This window comes from Polyodon spathula, chromosome 1, assembly GCF_017654505.1.
Source record: "Polyodon spathula isolate WHYD16114869_AA chromosome 1, ASM1765450v1, whole genome shotgun sequence".
NCBI classification, from domain to species: Eukaryota; Metazoa; Chordata; class Actinopteri; order Acipenseriformes; family Polyodontidae; genus Polyodon; species Polyodon spathula.
In genome coordinates, this window is record NC_054534.1 from 28,866,383 (window position 1) to 28,885,157 (window position 18,775).

Below are 18,775 nucleotides of genomic sequence, written 5' to 3' on the forward strand. Positions count from 1 at the left end.
CTAATTCTTGGAACATTTTATTTAGATGTAAATGAATTCATGGTCTTAGAATACAGCTCACAGAATGGGTTAAAGATTAAACCAGATTCTGGTTAAATTCCTACTTAGACAGTACGAGCTAGACATAAAACAGGTTTTCTTAGGAAATTACAGCGGATTTTATGAGGGTTATAAAAACTGGCTACTTCTAAGATAAACTGGATTGAACCAGATGCTTTGAAGCTAGGGTTAGGACAAATGGGCAATTAACCAAGTGATAAGAAATTTGTGTCTTTCTGATTGGGTTAAGGAAAAATGATGCCATTGAGAGACTGCATTTAAACTGAGAATACTGAAATGTTCTTTGTATTGCTCTGATCCGTGCTTGGAAAGAGGATACTTGCACACTTGTCCCCATGTAACCTTTAAGTCTCTGGTTGTAACTTTGCAACTCGGAACTTTGGTCTTCAATAAACTATACTTATCTGGACTCAAAGAAGCAGCTTGCGACTTCTCTGTCCTTTCTTCTTATTTCAACACTAATAGATGATTTGTAGCATTTCTTATATGTGTAGTTGAGGTTGTTTCTTTGTAAATGCCTCTTTTTTTATGTTTTTTTCTTAAAACTGAAGGCGGGAAATTTGAGTTCCGTCTTAAATTCAAAGGAATACGGTAATCTTAAAAACCCCAAAGAGACTTCCCCTATGAAAAGAGACTAGATAATAGTTATCCTGTTTGGTTCAACAGTAATATATATTTTGATGTGGCAGGTGAGTCCTAGAGCAATGTAACAAAGGCATTCATGTAAGAAAGATTTTCTTTTTTTTTTAAAATTTGTATCCATTAATCTTACCACTGGTTTGCAGGTTGTTAATTTTATTGAGTAGCTCCCCTCACTTGCTCATCAAACTTGAGGCAGTTAAATGGAAAACCAGGGATCACTATATCATGAAACCAATTACAGATGCCTGACCAAAGTACAGGACAGTAATAATTCAGTTCTAGTTTTTGATAAAATCCACTATCTGCTCAACCTTGAGTCTTTATGGCTTGATCTCAACTCCTCAATTAAATTATTGCTTTGTACTCAGCTGTCCATTTTACTTCTGTTGCTCTTTTTGGGCTGTAAGGGAAGAGTTATTTATTCTTTGAATGTTTGGAAGTACATGGAAAAGGTTAAGAAAAAAAAAAAACTTCTGATATCATTTTGGAGCAGTATGAATCATGTTTGGGGCTCAACTTTTGCAGTAGTTAGGGCTGAACTTTTGATTGGCTAAGAATATTGTGGTAAATAACTTAGTTAGATTAGAGTTTAAATGTCTAATTTGAAGGTTGATTTTAAAAATGTACCTTTTCCTTAGGATCACTCTAAGAAAAAAATGTTGAAATCTGTAAAAAAAGAACCAGACCTTAACATAGTTACAAAAACAAATGTTGGATGTTACCAGCTGCTAATCTTTTTTTTTTTTTTTTATTATCCAGTAAGTGTGCTATTCTTTGCTTTGTTTTCTTTTTTTATATAAATACTTAAATACATTTTCTTGTCCAAATATATTGAATGGTTTACACAACCTTTATGATAATAAGTGGGTCAGCAATCTTAACCTCTGCAAAATAGGTGAAATGGTCAGGAATAAATTTTTCATAATGACAGTTATTGTCAGGAATAAATGATGGAACTAGGTAGAAATTGATATTGAGGGATAATTAAGTTTCTATAAAATATGATTTGGGCTCTCTTTAAACAGACCAATTTCTACTTTGAAATACATTAGCATTTTCCTTTCATGCCCAGTAAAAGTTTTTTTTTTTAAATTCTTTATTTTGTGAAAGTTTGAGCATACCAACATCTTGTGACACCTTAGACTTGTTACTTGACTTATTGAACAGTCTGAATTTTGAATGTCCAATTGTCCTATTTATTTATTTATTTATTTATTTATTTTAATATAGATTGCAACTCAGATTGCAGTGCTGATAGCCAAAGTTGCCAGACTGGACTGCCCTCGCCAGTGGCCAGAACTGATTCCCATCCTGCTGGAGTCAGTGAAGGTCCAGGATGGTCTCCAGCAGCACAGGGCATTGCTGACATTTTACCATGTGACCAAGACCCTGGCCTCTAAACGATTAGCTGCAGACAGGAGACTTTTTCAAGATGTAAGTATTAATGTTCATGTTCTGGTGTGTTTGAGTAAAAATATCATGGGCTGGTATTTTAATGATCTAAACAGTGGCAGATCTAAGTAATGACCCCATTTAATTTTGGTATTTTCTCTAATCTGTGATCTATTAATCACAATGTTACTAAATAATCAAACTGTAGTGGTAATAGGTCCATTAGGATTCCCATGGAGTTCATACTTAGTTCAGTGTCCACAGTTTAGGATTGTTGTTCACCTTTATTTAGACTGACACTGGCGTCTGTGTTGATGCTGTAAAGTTACACTTTTCTTTTGCTCTATTAAAAGCTCAAGTAAAACATTTTACAAACGCACAACTCCAAGTTGTTGATATAATCTAAAAAGAGAAAACACAGGTGTAGTGGTAGCATGTAGATTTGATTGGGAAATCAGAAATCCAGTTGACTAGACATCTCAAGATTAACTTCCCAACTAGATAAAAATAATGTTGCCACGTGGCAGGATATAGGCAGTACGTTTTTATTATTATTTTTGATTCCGAGATTTATTTGTTTTAAGGTTACACACTATTACAAGCTTAATTATGTAACTTCTTGTCATTTGATACATTATGGGAGACAGTACAATAAGGAGAAGAGAGCTTGTCCGAGGCATTGAAAAGGTTACATTAATTATTTTAAGCCCCCCCCAACTCGCCAATGAGTGCACATAGAGAAGTTTGTGTGAAAACAATGCTGTCAAGAATTATCTTTCATATCATAAACTGGGACATACTTCATTCGAACAGTTTTACCTTCTTAGAAATGTTTTTGGTTTCCAGTACATTTATTTATGGAAGTGCTGTTACTGACTACCTCTTTTAAAAACTCATACAAGATAGCAGTCAATACATTGTTTCATGTTTATTTTGTGGGAAAATATGACTTTATTACACTTCTCACACTGCAGTACATATTTTTTAATTATTGAAGAATTCTTGACAAGAACATGTTATGTGGTGAAAATATATATTTGTATTATATATTGTCTGTTTTCCACACAATTATGGGACCCTGTCCTTGAATTTGTGCCTCGTGTTGGATGATACAAGGGGGGAGGCTCCTGTGATCAGTGCGTGCAAATGCAATTCTTATCCATGGCTACTCTTTAGGACTCAATGGATGGGAAATAATAATTTTTGAATTTGTCCATAATCAGCTGCAACTTTCTCAGTAATTTTATAAAATGTCTCTCTAATGTGAATTTAAATACCAGCTTCTTGAGTTGTATAATCTGAACATTAGCCTGTTAGCTTGCTAATGGTAATACTATCTGTCAGACTTTGCTTCTTTACCATCTGTGTTGAGTGTTCAGTTCAACCCTTTTGTTACCCCGGGACATCTCAAACACCGTTCCCCAAGAGGGGTGTGTGTATGGACCAGATGTTAGTTGAACCCTACGCTTAACTCTGTGGTTCTCAACTTTTCCATGGTGGGGACCACCGTAGACCGCTTTCCAACCAACTACTACCAGCATGGCTCCAAAAACATAAAACTACAATAAAAACAAGTGCTGTGTACAGCACAAGTGTTCTCGGAGCCAGAGGTTGGGAAGCTCTGCCAAAGATTAATTGGTACAAGATCTACATTTCAACACCTCAGGGCACGACTCTTTTAACCACAAAAGCTGATGAAGATAATGATAACTCGGCACACTGCCTTACCTTCGTAGTTTTGCTGCTGGGAATTGCAAGATTAGATGGTTCTGCATTTTTATTTATTTATTTAATTAGTTTATTTATTTTAAGTATTGGTGAAAGAGAAAAAAAAAAAACACCTACATTTTAACATAACTTTTGATTTACAGTCATTATTCAGATTTCTTTTTATTATTTTTCTTATCCCTAACTATACAAAATTTATTATAATATTTAACACAAAAATTCCATGCTTTGGTAACATTTCAGAAAATGGGACATAAGATAATAAGCGACTTAATTTTGCTTCTTATTCCCTCTTGCTTTTGGAATTTTATATTGATGTATACATTTGAAATGATAGACAAAGAGAAGGAGATGTGATACCTTTTATTAGACTAACTAAGTAATTATTCACAAGCTTTCAAGACCTCAGAGGTCTCTTCAGGTGAAAGTAGGAAAGAGAGATTGATGTTTACATATAATCTCTCTTTCTTGCTTTCACCTGAAGAAGAGACCTTTTGAGGTCTTGAAAGCTTGTGAGTAATTATTATTTAGTTAGTCCAATAAAAGCTTTCACATCTACTGCTTTGTCTATTATCTCTGGACTAATACGGCTACCATTTAATCTATCAAGAACTGAAATGAGAATGGGTACATTTTTTAAATTGCATGGTCTGTGACATATTGGAACATTGTCTTATGTTTGTTTAGTTTTTATTTATTTATTTTTATTTTTTAAAAGATTATATTGTTTTTATGAACTGTGAAAAGTAATGACACCTCTGTGGTAAATTTGTAATTGAAAAGAAAAAAAAAAGTGTAGTTCTTCTTTTTCTACACATGAAGCACACATTAATCCAGATTAATTGTATTCAGCTGTTGGACCTTGAATATTTTTAATGTTTATGCTACATTATGAAAGTGAAACCCCTTGTTTTTTAATTGGTATTGGGTTCTATTCAGATAGGGATTATCTTCTCATACTCGCCACATGGAGAGGGGTTATGCTAGAAAAGGCGCAGGATAAGACTGCACAGATGCTTTTAATTTAATATGAAAACCCAACACAATCAATTGATAAGTGTACCACTAGATATACACGCCGTCTTCTCGAAATGTCACACAATATTCTCCTTCCCTTGGTAGCCTTTGCATATAAATGTAAATCTCCGAATAAACAAGATATATATTGCTGTATGTATGCTCAGGGTTTAATCTAGAGATAAGGAATACAATTAAAACATACGTGTCACGTCAATCTCACAAGATACATTATTTCAGGAATTAAACATTTCAAGTTGACAGAAAAATTACCACAAGATATGTTATCCAAGGGTTTTGACTTTCCAGTATTCCTCAATGGGCCTTCGTGGAAGTTTTGCTTTTATTTATGCATTTGATTCATTTTATTTTAATTTCATAAACCTAAAAAAATAAAAAATATCCTGCAACTTTGCCAATCCTTAATATCTGTGGCCATTTAGGATCTAGTTTCAAACATACCTGAAATATTAATTAGTTATTTAAGTAGTAATATTGCAATATCTGAGATGTAACGATCTGACAGTGCTTTAACTACACTACTGGTCTAGAACCTTGATTTGCAATAGTTTATAATACTTATGAAGACTATGTTAATTTTCAGTGGTGTGTAAGTGGACATTTTTGGCTTGGTGTGACACCAGTAGCATTGAAAGCTTACAATTTATCTGCCTTTTGGGGAAAATTGCTTCCTTTTTATATTGACAGTGGTTTGTTTATTTGTTATATATGGGCAACAAATCTCAGCTTCACTTGCATTCCTTATGCATATTAGTTTACAGCCTTAAACATCTCCTAGTGCTTTTTTATTTGGTGTCCTTCAAACAAAATAAAATGTTCTTCCTATCATGTTGTTTTGTATGGGAGCCTTTTCATGTCCTTAGTGAGCTATTTATCTGTATGTTGGCTTTATATATGTATTTCTGTCTGTTCGAGAATTGCTAAGATTTTTTGTAACTGCTGTAAACTTCCATGAAGTCATTTAAATGAAGCAGTTGAAACACCATACGTTACTATGGCAGCAGATTTGCAGGTTAGAATCCATACATCTGTAAACCATTACATTAAATGCTAAAAGTGATCAATCAAAATCAATAGGTGTAATACTGATGGCCAAGGAAAAACTATGACATATAGAGCATAACTAGTAGCACAAAAAAGGGTATTTTGTTGTTGGGAAATAGTGGAAACAGTGATTTAATAGATAAAACTGAATGAAATTGTTCATCTTGATAACCTGAATTGTTTTGTCTCGTGCACTATTAGATCACAGCCAGTTGGTGGTGCTGTGTTGCTTTTGAGATTGAGTTAATTCCCAAAGTAGGCTGGAGAAAAGTCTAGCTGACAGTCACATATTTAAATAGTAATAGTATATTTTCTTCTGTGTTGAGTGTAGTTTTCTTTCCTAGAATGGAGTAGCAGACGTTCATTTTGAGTTGAGTTCTTATCCTGGGTCCTTTTTAGAGGTCTGCAGTATTTTGATGGAAACTCAGACATGGATTATATATTTAAAAACCGTGATCATCCCTCCTTATATTAGATTGCTTTAACTTAATGTGGCTGCCACATAGAGGTTATGTGACTGAAGGTTCTGGGTCACAGTGTCAGGACATTTTGAGTAATTGCCTTAATATCTGGTACACAGCTGATTTTCTCTGTTTAGTTCCATTACCAGTGTTGACAGTCGAAGTTGGTTGGTGGTCAGCTGTTTTCTATCATTCTTTTAGTCAAGTTCAGTTATTGTTGTCCAGTAACTAACAGAGGGTGGTTTCATAGACTCATTAAGTAGTCCAGGATTATTATTATTATTATTATTATTATTATTAATTATTATTGTTATTGTTCAGACACCTTTATCCAAGGCGACTTACAGTCTAGGGTGTGTGAACTTTGTATCAGCTGCAGAGTCACTTACAACAACATCTCACCCGAAAGACGGAGCACAAGGAGGCTAAGTGACTTGCTCAGGGTCACACAGTGAGTGAGCTGGGATTTGATCTGGGGACTTCCTGGTTACTTCCTTTTCTTTAACCACTGGACCACACAGCTTCCCCTTTTTAATATAAGTTATGCTTATATTAAATTATTGGCCCTCAGAATTACATCTATTGATTTTGATTTTAATTGATCACTTTTAGCATTTAATGTAATGGTTTACACATGCATGGATTCTAGCCTGCAAATCTCCTGCCACATAATAGTGCTGCTATTGGGGTCTGTGAAACCATAGGATACTGGAGGCTGCTTAACTCAACAGTGGCAGATGTAAATACTGCCATTGCTTTACGGATGCCAGTCGGTTATGATCGGTTTGGTTTTTTATCAACTCTTACAGCTGTTTTGACAACCAATCGGTTTTCAGTAAAACTAAAATGAAAGTTTTTAAAATGTCATGAATAATCTCAATAGTGTTATTGCATCACTCATATCAATATAATATAATGTAGAAAGAATTAAATACGGTACCCTGATTGTAGCTGTGGTTGGTTGTAAGTAGCATATCACCTTGAAGTAGAACTGTAGTTGATGATTTTCAAAATTGCAAAAAAGCAATATTGGCTTCAAAGTGACAGATGTGTGGCAGCATTTTAAAATGGTTCCTGATGAGGAAACACTTCCAATTTTAAAACGTCACCTAGAATTCCCTCAAAAAACTAATTAAGTTAGAACTTGGGCCTGATTCCAGCCCTCCAAACCTACAATTGTATTTACAGTTACTGGATCGGAGGACCCAAGCCCCAGTGCATTATTTGTCATGAGGTTTTGTCAAACAAAACTCTTAAACCTGCAAAAGTGAGATGCCATTTATCTACAAAGCATTCTGAATGTGAAAAAAAAAACAAAAAAAAAACAATACAAAAAAAACTTTAAACAAAAGAAATAGGAACTTTGTTGTCAGCATCTTTCAAAATGCAAAATGACAACATTCTTTGACGAACTGTTAACAAAGATTCAAACGTAGGAAAATAACTAAAGTTCATCTCTCACATAGAAAATCATTTTTTTTGCATTGGGGTCAAAAAATAATTTTTTTGATCAATTGTATGACACCGAGAGACGTAAAACTATCCATAATTCCGGAAGATACTGAAACGCACCGCTGAGCTTAAATTTAAAAAGCTTTCATACAGTGACTAAAAGTGAATATCAATACTTCCCTTTGAGCTTCAGAAAAGTATCAGTATCAGGAACAAAAACAAAACAGGAATAGAGGCATGACTTGAGCATAACACACATCTCAGCTGCATAAATCGACTGAATTCAAATTGATAACATTAAATGTAGGTACTTAGATTACTGGTGCATTTGTTGATCGTCTGTTCGTTTTCTTTTTACAAAATTTGTCAGGACATAGCTAATGAAATGCGTAAGACACAAATATAACTGGTTTACTGCAAAGTTGGCCAAATGTTCTGTATTATTTTCTTAGCAGACACCCTTATCCAGGGCGGCTTACAGTGGCTTGCGAAAGTATTGCAGCTCCTTCAGGGTTATCTTTGGACTCTTTGTTGCCTCTCTGATTAATGCCCTCCTTGCCTGGTCCGTGAGTTTTGGTGGGCAGCCCTCTCTTGCCAGATTTGTTGTGGTGCCATATTCTTTCAGTTTTTTAATAATGGCTTTAATGGTGCTCGGTGTGATGTTCAAAGTTTCGGGTATTTTTTTTTATAACCCAACCCTGAGCTGTACTTCTCCACAACTTTGTCCCTGACCTGTTTGGAGAGCTCCTTGGTCTTCATGGTGCCGCTTGCTTGGTGGTGCCCCTTGCTTAGTGGTGTTGCAGACTCTGGGGCCTTTCAGAACAGGTGTATATATACTGAGATCATGTGACACTTAGATTTCACACAGGTGGACTTTATTTAACTAATTATGTGACTTCTGAAGGTAGTTGGTTGCACCAGATCTTATTTAGAGGCTTAATAGTAAAGGTGGTGAACACATATGCACTCACCACTTTTCCGTTATTTATTTTTTAGAATTATTTTAAACAAGTTATTTTCTTCATTTCACTTCACCAATTTGGACTATTTTGTGTATGTCCATTACATGAAATCCAAATAAAAATCCATTTTAATTCCAGGTTGTAAGGCAACAAAATAGGAAAATTGCCAAGGGGGGTCAATACTTTCGCAAGCCACTATACAATTCTTACAAGATATCACATTAATTTGTACATACAGTTACCCAGTTATACAGTATAAATAACTAAACAGCAGCTGCACAAGCTGGTTTCTTGTGTACCTTGCAATGAAAGAAAAGTTCCTGTATGTTTGCTGCCGACGCGCTTAATTTCGATCCTATACTATCGAAGACGCAAGATCTCATATCTTAGCCGTCCAATCACCAATCTTTTTTACATAACCATGACAACAGTACTGAGGTGGGTGGGACAGATATATTTTGAACCACGAGGATGAGCTAGACTCGCCGCAGCGGATTACAGTCTGATACGGTTTGGCATGAAATGGGTTTTTAATTGTCAATCACTCCATAACTCTAGCTCTTCAACTTCATTCATGAAATAAACGCTTATGCTTTATGAAATTAAATAGACCTAACCTTAAAAACATAAAGTTTACAAACGAGAGGAGGCCATTCGGCCCATCTTGCTCGTTTGGTTGTTAGTAGCTTATTGATCCCAGAATCTCATCAAGCAGCTTCTTGAAGGATCCCAGGGTGTCAGCTTCAACAACATTACTAGGGAGTTGATTCCAGACCCTCACGATTCTGTGTGTGAAAAAGTGCCTCCTATTTTCTGTTCTGAATGCCCCTTTGTCTAATCTCCATTTGTGACCCCTGGCCCTTGTTTCTTTTTTCAGGTCGAAAAAGTCCCTTGGGTCGACATTGTCAATATCTTTTAGAATTCTGAATGCTTGAATCAGATCGCCTTGTAGTCTTCTTTGTTCAAGACTGAATAGATTCAGTTATTTTAGCCTGTCTGCATATGATATGCCTTTTAAACCCGGAATAATTCTGGTTGCTCTTCTTTGCACTTTTTTTGGGGGCAGCAATATGTTTTTAATATAGCGAGATGACCAGAACTGAACACAATATTCAAGATGAGGTCTTGCTAATGCATTCTACAGTTTTAACATTACTTCCCTTGATTTAAATTCAACACTTTTCACAATGTATCCGAGCTTGTGAACTGCACTTAATAATTATTTAATAATAATTATTATTTCTTGGCAGATGCCCTTACCAGTAATGTGCATATGAACATTACCTTAACGATAAAATTGAAAATCTAAAGCTTACCTAAAAAAGCTGGATGAGTGAATTCATTCTTTTGATTTCTGTATCAGAAATTTTGATCACGTAATGTATTTGTACTGGTTTATAGTACTCTGACATTATTGTTTTTATTAAGTAGGCAATATGAAAACCGTGCTCATGTTTATTTTCTTTGGGTAGTTTTGGGCCACATAGTTTATTTGATAATGGTATATTGTATAAATAATAATAATAATAATAATAATAATAATAATAATAATAATAATATCTGAAGTCTGAAAAAACAAACGCAACACTTGCAGAAAATGGATTACGCGCAGTGGATATCCTAGTATTGAGCACTAGTGGGTAAGAAAAAAAAAAAAGTCTGGTAATCATTTTTATATCTGTATGAAGTGTCTTATAGATGCAGCTAATTAAAAATATATTTTGATATAAAAGTAAATGGTATGAAATTGCTTAATTTAAGGCTGGTAAAAAATAAAATTAAAAAAAAGTATTGCGGTTTCTAAATGGTTCCGCTGTTGTCAGGGGAAAATGAACCAATGGTCATTTACATGATTGTCTTCGTGAACAGCTGTCTTTGTAAAGGTCTGCGTGTGTTTGTGAACTATTGTACCACTGTCTTTCAAAAGAGAAAACATAAAATGTGTACCTGTCCGAAACCAACAAACAAAAGCTGCAGTCTCCGTGTTCCGTGCTGTACGAAGTGATCATTGCATTGTGCACTGGCGAACTTGTTCATTTTACTTTCGCGGAATACAGTACTTTTTTTTTTCTTTTTTTCACGCTCCCTTGTGCCTAGCCGAGGTGAAATGTATCTTTTATACTGTTTAACCATCGCGAAATAGGCCTGTATGTATGATTGTTTGCATACATGCATGTTTATGGTTTGTGTTTTCCCCTAGTGACATCACAGATGTCACGATTCAAAATCAGGGCTTTTTGGCGGAAGAACTCAAAACAAGCTTACAATTGTAAATTTCTTAGTTACAGCGCAAGTGTGTGTGTATGTGTGTGTGTGTGTGTTATATACACACACACACACACACACACACACACACACTCTTATGTGTGTATGTATATGTATATGTATATATATATATAATCTTATAGTGTACTTGAATAAATATAATCAGATTTGTAGTGTGAAATAGATGACGTGGATTTTGTTAGGTACGTTTATATAAATACATTACTTTCTACATGCACTTATACATATACAACTTAGTTTCAAAATGCTGTTGTAAAAAATTGCATGACAAGTGGGCCTTGTGAAAAATCCAAACACCAATGTGGTCCCTAAATTGAAAAATGGTTGGGATCCAGTGCTATAATACATATGACTATAGTAAGATCATTACACTTGAATTCAATCAGTATGCCAACAGAATGCAGCAACAAACAACGGAACCCCTTTCAATACATGCACAGTAAATGAAGCAACCTTAATAAAAATCAACTGACCTGCTCACAGAAGCATCTGATTTAAAGCAGCATCCAGATGTTTGTATGCAGTATTCTGCTTATTCTATTTTTATAATGGTTCAAGACAATTTAACAATTTAATGATATTTTCAATTGGTCTGTTTTTAGTTTAGCGTCATTATTTAAATTTGTGGTGGGTATACAGGGTAATGTAATAGATGTGACTGACGACAATTTAAAAAAAATTACAGGGTCAGTTTTTCACTTCTTAGGATGCATTTGTATTAACAAGGTTTAAGTTAGAGTACACAGGCTTTTTCATATGCCTGTTAGTGCTAGCACCAGCACCTTTCATCAACAAACCTACAGAAAACATCCCTAGACATCTGAACACCCACACTAAGTATGAAGCTGTGGTTATCCCGACTGAGTGCAATCAGGTAAGTCTGGTCATAACTTGTGATTTATGTTATCATATTAAAATGAGTTACGTATTTTAATGTGAACCGTCTACATGCAGACAAGTGTTTGATTAACTCCCAGAAATACTGCCGGCTTTATGCTGAGACTGCCAATGCTTTTTCATTGTATATATAAAAAAAAATATATGCAGTGGCTTGCAAAAGTATTCAGACCCCTGACCAATTCTCTCATATTACCGAATTACAAATGGTACATTGAAATTTGTTCTGTTTGATATTTGATTTTTAAACATTGAAACTCAGAATCAATTATTGTAAGGTGACATTGGTTTTATGTTGGGAAATATTTTTAAGAAAAATAAAAAACTGAAATATCTTGCTTGCATAAGTATTCAACCCCTGTGCTGTGGAAGCTCCCAGTTTGCACCGATGAAAGAAATTGCCCTAACGAGGACACAATTACCTTACCATTGGCCTCCACCTGTGAACCATTAAAGTTGCTGTCACATTTTCTGGATAAAAACTCCACTGTTGAATGATCATTGGTAAGGCTGTGAATCTGAAGGAAAATGAAGACCAAAGAGCATTCTCAGAAGTTACAGATAAAGTGATACAAATGCATAGATTAGGGAAAGGGTACAAAATAATATCCAAGTGCTTGGATATCCCATTGAGCACAGTTGGATCAATAATCAGGAAGTGGAAGCTGCATCACACCACCCAGGCACTGCCAAGAAAAGGCCGTCCCTCAAAACTCAGTGCTCAAACTGCTAAAAAACTGAAGCTTGGGAGGAAATTCACCTTTCAGCAGGACAATGATCCTAAGCACAAGGCCAAAGCAACATTGGAGTGGCTCAAGAACAAAAAGGTGAATGTCCTACAGTGGGCCAGTCAAAATCCTGATCTCAATCCCATTGAGAATCTGTGGCACTATTTGAAAATTGCTGTCCACAAGCGTTGTCCAACGAACCTGAACAACCTGGAGCAAATCTGCCAAGAAGAATGGGCCAAAATCACTGTGTGCAAAGCTGGTACATACTTACCCCAAAAGACTTAAAGCTATTATTGCAGCGAAAGATGGCTCTAACAAATGTGTGGGGGTTGAATACTTATGCAAGCAAGATATTTCAGTTTTTTATTTTTCTTAAAAATATTTCCCAACATAAAACCAATGTCACCTTACAATAATTGATTCTGAGTTTCAATGTTTAAAAATCAAATATCAAACAGAACAAATTTCAATGTACCATTTGTAATTCGGTAATATGAGAGAATTGGTCAGGGGTCTGAATACTTTTGCAAGCCACTGTATATATCTTTCCATGTCATTCGGTTTGGGAGAGTCATAATCGTTGCATCCCTTCACTGTTTAGGTCATTCAAATAAGGCTACAGTTATGAAAATCAAACATCTTGCAGTATGAGAGTCTTTTGATTTATGTTTTGAAAAATTATATTTTCCAGGATTCTTTAAGTTGAGTTCCATGAATGGTGATGTCCTGTAACCATTAACTGTTTCACTGCCACATTGTTTTTAATATTGTTTTCCTGGTTAAATTGATCACAGTTCTAACAGTGGGTTGAGTGCCAGAAGCCTTAAGATTTATGAGGTCTTGACAAAATGAAAACAGGGATTCTGATTTGCCAGTGCTTGTAAAAAAGAAAAAAATCCAGAATTGACTAACACTAAAACCAATAACTATCAAGTATGAAATATAATTAACTTTTGCTTTGATAAATGACATCATAAAAATTCCTGGCAGTAAAATGTTTTACATTTGAGTGCAAACAGCTAACATCGAGTTATTGACAGTCTTTGTGATTTGAAGTTTATTTTCTCATGCTAATATTATAAATGAACTGAAAACACCAGACATTATTACTGTATTTGTCAGACTGGTTTGACTATAATTCTAGGGCAGGAGAGTTCTCAGAGAATTGGTTCTGAGAAAATAAGGAGCTGGTGGGTCTTGGCATTGTTTGACAACATAAATATAGAATGCATCAACATATCATGCAGATATACATTAGACTATTCCAATGTTTTTTGCTTTTCAGTAAAGTTTGCGTTTTTTTTTTTTTTTTTTTTTTTATGTATTGTCTGTCTAATATGCTAAGACCACCCTTTATAAATGATTAAAAAAAAAAAAATTTGGTTCCCTATTATGCTGCTTATTTTGAAAACTTTAAGTAATATGTTTCTGCCAGGAATTTCATTCTGTTGGCTTATTTACCCTGTTGGTTTTACATATAGACAGTGATCTGCAATAATTAGAGTGTTGTCTTTATAAATTGAGGGCCAATTTGACTGAAACTGAGGCTAGAACTGCACGTCATTTGGAAACCCATTAACTTGTTTGCAGTATATAAAAAGGTGGATGTGAGGGGGCAGGTGTTAAATTAAAGAGAAGACTGGAGGGCAGTGTCCTCTCATAGGTGGCAGGGTGCGTCACTACAGTTGTGGGGAGATGCTTCCAAGCACTATACTCAATTCAATTAGACTTTTCATGGATGAAAAATTTGCTCAGAGGATGTGGCAAATTTGTAAAGGGTGTTTTTCACACGTATTTAAACCTCAGCTTGATTTCTTACCCAAAACTCAGTTTCTCAGTTTCATGTTAATTCGCTGTATTTCTCTTGAATTGCTCAATAATCTGTGCTACTTAAGGTCTTTAGCAAGTTTCATCACAATTCTCTACCTACAAGCTTTGCATAGATATTCTTCCATATGGGGGTTTACAAATGTTAATATACTTTTTTTTTTTTTTTTAAGATTTTAGGTAATTAAATATTACATAATTTAATATTAACGTGTAGCTTTACAGGCTTAAGTGAATGGAGGTGACCAACAGATAAGATTTATAGTTTTTTTTTATTTTTATAAACGTTTACATGTTCTGTCTTCTATCTGTATAAAAATGTGTGTATCTGACTGTGTGAAGAGACAAGCTAATACTTAAACACCCTGTCAAATCGGTCTGTGACCACTGTAATTTTACAGGAAATAACTGCTGCCTGTGGCTATACAATGTACAAATCTGAAGCCACCCCAGACAACCTGTAGTGAAGCACATTTTCATAGCTTTGCAGGCTTCCTATAATTAAATGATGCTTGAATGCTTTATAGAACCTCAAAGTGAAGCCTTGCTTAACCCTTTCAGGACCAAGCATTTTTCAGTGAGATGCTCTCCCAGGACCAGGTGTTTTTTGGCTGTAGTTGACTCGCTTGCTATAAGAATTCACAAAAAGTCTTTTTTTACAGTAGCATCTTGGAAATGGTATCCCCTTTTTCAGAACACTCTGAGGAACATTATAAAGTACAGAAACCCTACAAACTTTGCTTTTTTTTCCCAATACAATGTGTTTTTAAAAAAAAAAAAAAATTAGAGTGTTTTCGCTATGTATTCTGCTTAAAGATACATTTATAAAAATGTGTTATTCTATGAACCGAGGGACCTTGCAATACCTGAAAGTTTTGTTGTAAAATGTTAATGTTTTGGGAAATTACAAGACATTTGTTTCACCTGAGTGATTGCAGTGACATAATACACGTTTATTCTCAGGGTCTTTATAAGCAATAATGGACTACTCTCTCTTTTTTTCTCTAAATAAACATTTATCAATAAAATATTAGTTATTAGTTCCATTATTATCAGTAATAAGGAAAAAATATGTACGCGATACATTTAGTTCATGAAATTTGGTATTTGGTTATAGTCACTCGTTTCTTGATATTTGTAAATGTTATATATAATATAAATTAAAACACATGACAGAATAAATGTTCTAATATAACTGTCAAATACATTGGATTTACAGTGCTTTTCCATGTCTTTCTTACCTTTCTTACAAGTTTTTCTGAAGCAGGCTGTGATGTTTTTTCTCTCCGCGCTGCCAAAACTTTCTTCGCCCTTAGACACTAAATGTCCCCCTGAGTGACCTCACAAGAAAAAAAAAAAAAAATCCATTGATGAATGTGTTTCAAGCCTGTACTGTAAAGTACGGTGGCCCTGTAAGTCATCAAAACAAAGTGATTTTTTTTTTTTATGTTAACATGATCACGGTCCTTTAATGAGTTAAAGTTAACAGTAGATTGCCCTCTGGTCCTGGTTTCTGCTCACATGCAGGTATGAACTTGCATTGTAGGAGGGTGACATTTATATGTCCAATGTAATCGTGTGCCCTACATGCACTGTGTTTTATTGAGTGGTCGCACATGGTCAGTATAGTTCATGGTAAAATAACCATGTGATCTGCACATATCGGCTTGAAGAGTTCATATGGTCATCTCTGGTATGGTATCATTATGTTGGCTATGGCTTTTTCTGTGCAAGTACTTACTTTCAGCACTCTACATTGGCTAAGTAAGCCACAGCGTGTACCCCCAAGATGTACCCCACAAAATCATACCACATTTTAATAAATTATTAACTATAATTATTTATTGAAGTAATTATTTAATGAACTAGTAAGAGTATTCATACTTACTAATACTTTATTGAGCATCTGAATACAGAGGGTAAGAGTGATTCTAGGCAATACTACTGTATATTTTCAAATATGTTAAAACTTAGACAAGTTATTGAGAGTATCAGAATCTGTCCTTCCTTCATTTTTACATGCACCGTACATGATGTTCTGATTTTGTGCAATATTTATATATTATACTTTTTAAGAGTCATTGTGAACCACATAGACAGACATGTCTTATTTTAATGCAACAGGAAATAATCAATCAGTGCTGGATTGGGGGTCAGTTTTATCATGTACCAAGGATCATAAGGTTAAGGAGTATTATAGAGATTAGATTGTTGGATAAAACAGCAAGGGGCCAAAGCTGGTCTTGAGTTTTTGAAGTCAAGACTACAGTATTAATGAAAATGTGTAAGCTCTTAGATAATGAATCCTATAAGAAAAGATTAATCAACCCCTGTATCTGGGTTCCAAGTGCTTGGACTAAACCTTTTGAGTAAGATTAAACAACAAAAAAAATGGTTCATAAATGTAACCTTTTTATATTTCAGAGGTTGGACAAAAATTTAGAAATTCCTGCCATTCAGTTATTAGCGGCTGATTCGACTGTACCCCAGTGATCACGATCATATTGAGTGTTCTAGATATATTTTAATGAACTCCCTCTATCTCTCTCTGTCTCATATATACAGTGCCTTGAAAAAGTATTCACACCCTTAAACATTTTTCACATTTTACGCCTAAAAAATACAATTCAGAATGCATTAAAGTAGGAGTTTGTTTCACTGATCTACACAACATCATCTACACTTTCAATGAGAAAGGACAATTATAGAAATATTCAAAGTAATTAAAAAAAAAAAAAAAAAAAAAAAAAAAAAAAAAAAGTCTTGATTACAGAAGTCTTCACACCCCTTGAGTCAATACTTGGTGCAAGCCCCTTTTGCAGCAGTAACAGCCATGAGTCGTTTTGGATAAGTGTCTACCACCTTAGCACAGCGGGATGGTGCAGTTTTTGCCCATTCTTCTTGGCAGAATAACTCAAGGTCTTTCAAGTTGGCTGGGGATTGTCTGTGGACTGCAATCTTCAAGTCTTGCGACAGATTTTCTGTAGGATTCAGGTCTGGGCTTTGACTAGGCCACTTGAGGACATTCACTTTCTTTTTGCTGAGCCACTCCATTGTTGCTTTTGCTTTGTGTTTAGGATCATTGTCCTGCTGAAAGGTGAATCTTCTCCCCAGTACCATGTCTCTGGCAGACTGGAACAAGTTTTTCTCCAGGTTCTGACTATACTTTGCACCATCCATCTTTCAGCATGACATTGACCTAAAGCACACAGCCAAAGCTACACTGGAGTGGCTAAGGAACAAAAAGGTAAATGTCCTTGACTGACCCAGTCAGAGCCCTGACCTAAATCGAATCGAAAATGTGTGGCATGACTTGAAGAATGCTGTCCATCAACGCTCCCCAAGCAACTTGACAGAGTTTGAACAATTTTCTAAAGAATGGTCAAATATTGCCAAATTTAGCTGTGCAAAGTTGATGGAGACCTATCCCAACAGACTCAGCTGTAATTGCTGCCAAAGGTGCTTCCACCAAGTATTAACTCAGGGGGGTGGAGACGTATCCAATTATGATCTTTCAGTTTTGTATTTAATATATAATTTTTTTTCTCAAACTTTTTTCCCCTTAACTGTGGGTTATGGTGTGTAGGTAAGTGGGGGGGAAAAAATCCTCTCAAATGCATGAAACTGACACAGCAAAATGTGAAAAAAGTTCAAGGGAGTGTAGACTTTCTATAGGCACTATATATGCTGATTGCGCTTGTCTGTCTGCCCCACACTGCATGGTGAACACAATAACTGCCAATAACTGTACTGATATTCTTCAAACCTTTGTCGTACACTCCTAGCTTCTTACTGATGTTTGATTGCATTAGCTATAATTTGATAAAAATTTGTGTAACCTTTACACAATGATGCTTTCACTACTTTTCAACTGTGATTCTAGCCCATTTTACAATACCTACAATAGCAACTACAGTATCAGTCCAAACCGTATCAGATTGGGAATTAAGTAAAATGTTAGATCAGTTCACTGGTTTCTTCTGAAGCAGTTTTTAGCCATTGTTCATTAAACCTTGTGTTTCTATTGTGATTTTGTACTGCCTGAGGTAATGTCTCTTAACAGACCATTGTCTTTGGATTTATTGGTAATGGAGAGACAACTATGTGAGGCCTTTGTTACTGCCTCAGAACCTTTATGTTCTCATTCATATCCCCCCCCCCCCTGTAAAAAATGCCGGCATTGTGAAGCATAAGATGTAAAGTTAGATTTAAATTCTTTCCTTAAATTTCCACCTCCGGGTATGTATGGAGATGT

At 35.1% G+C, this 18,775-nt stretch overlaps 1 protein-coding gene across 1 annotated transcript in view; it reads left to right on the forward strand.

The window, feature by feature from the left end:
* Nucleotides 1–18,775, forward strand: part of LOC121316904 (importin-11) — a 174,426-nt gene that overhangs the window by 11,566 nt on the left and 144,085 nt on the right. Inside the window, exon 5 of the mRNA XM_041252240.1 lies at nucleotides 1,933–2,136. Coding sequence (XP_041108174.1) covers nucleotides 1,933–2,136 — 204 coding nt within the window. The remainder of the gene's footprint in view (nucleotides 1–1,932; nucleotides 2,137–18,775) is intronic.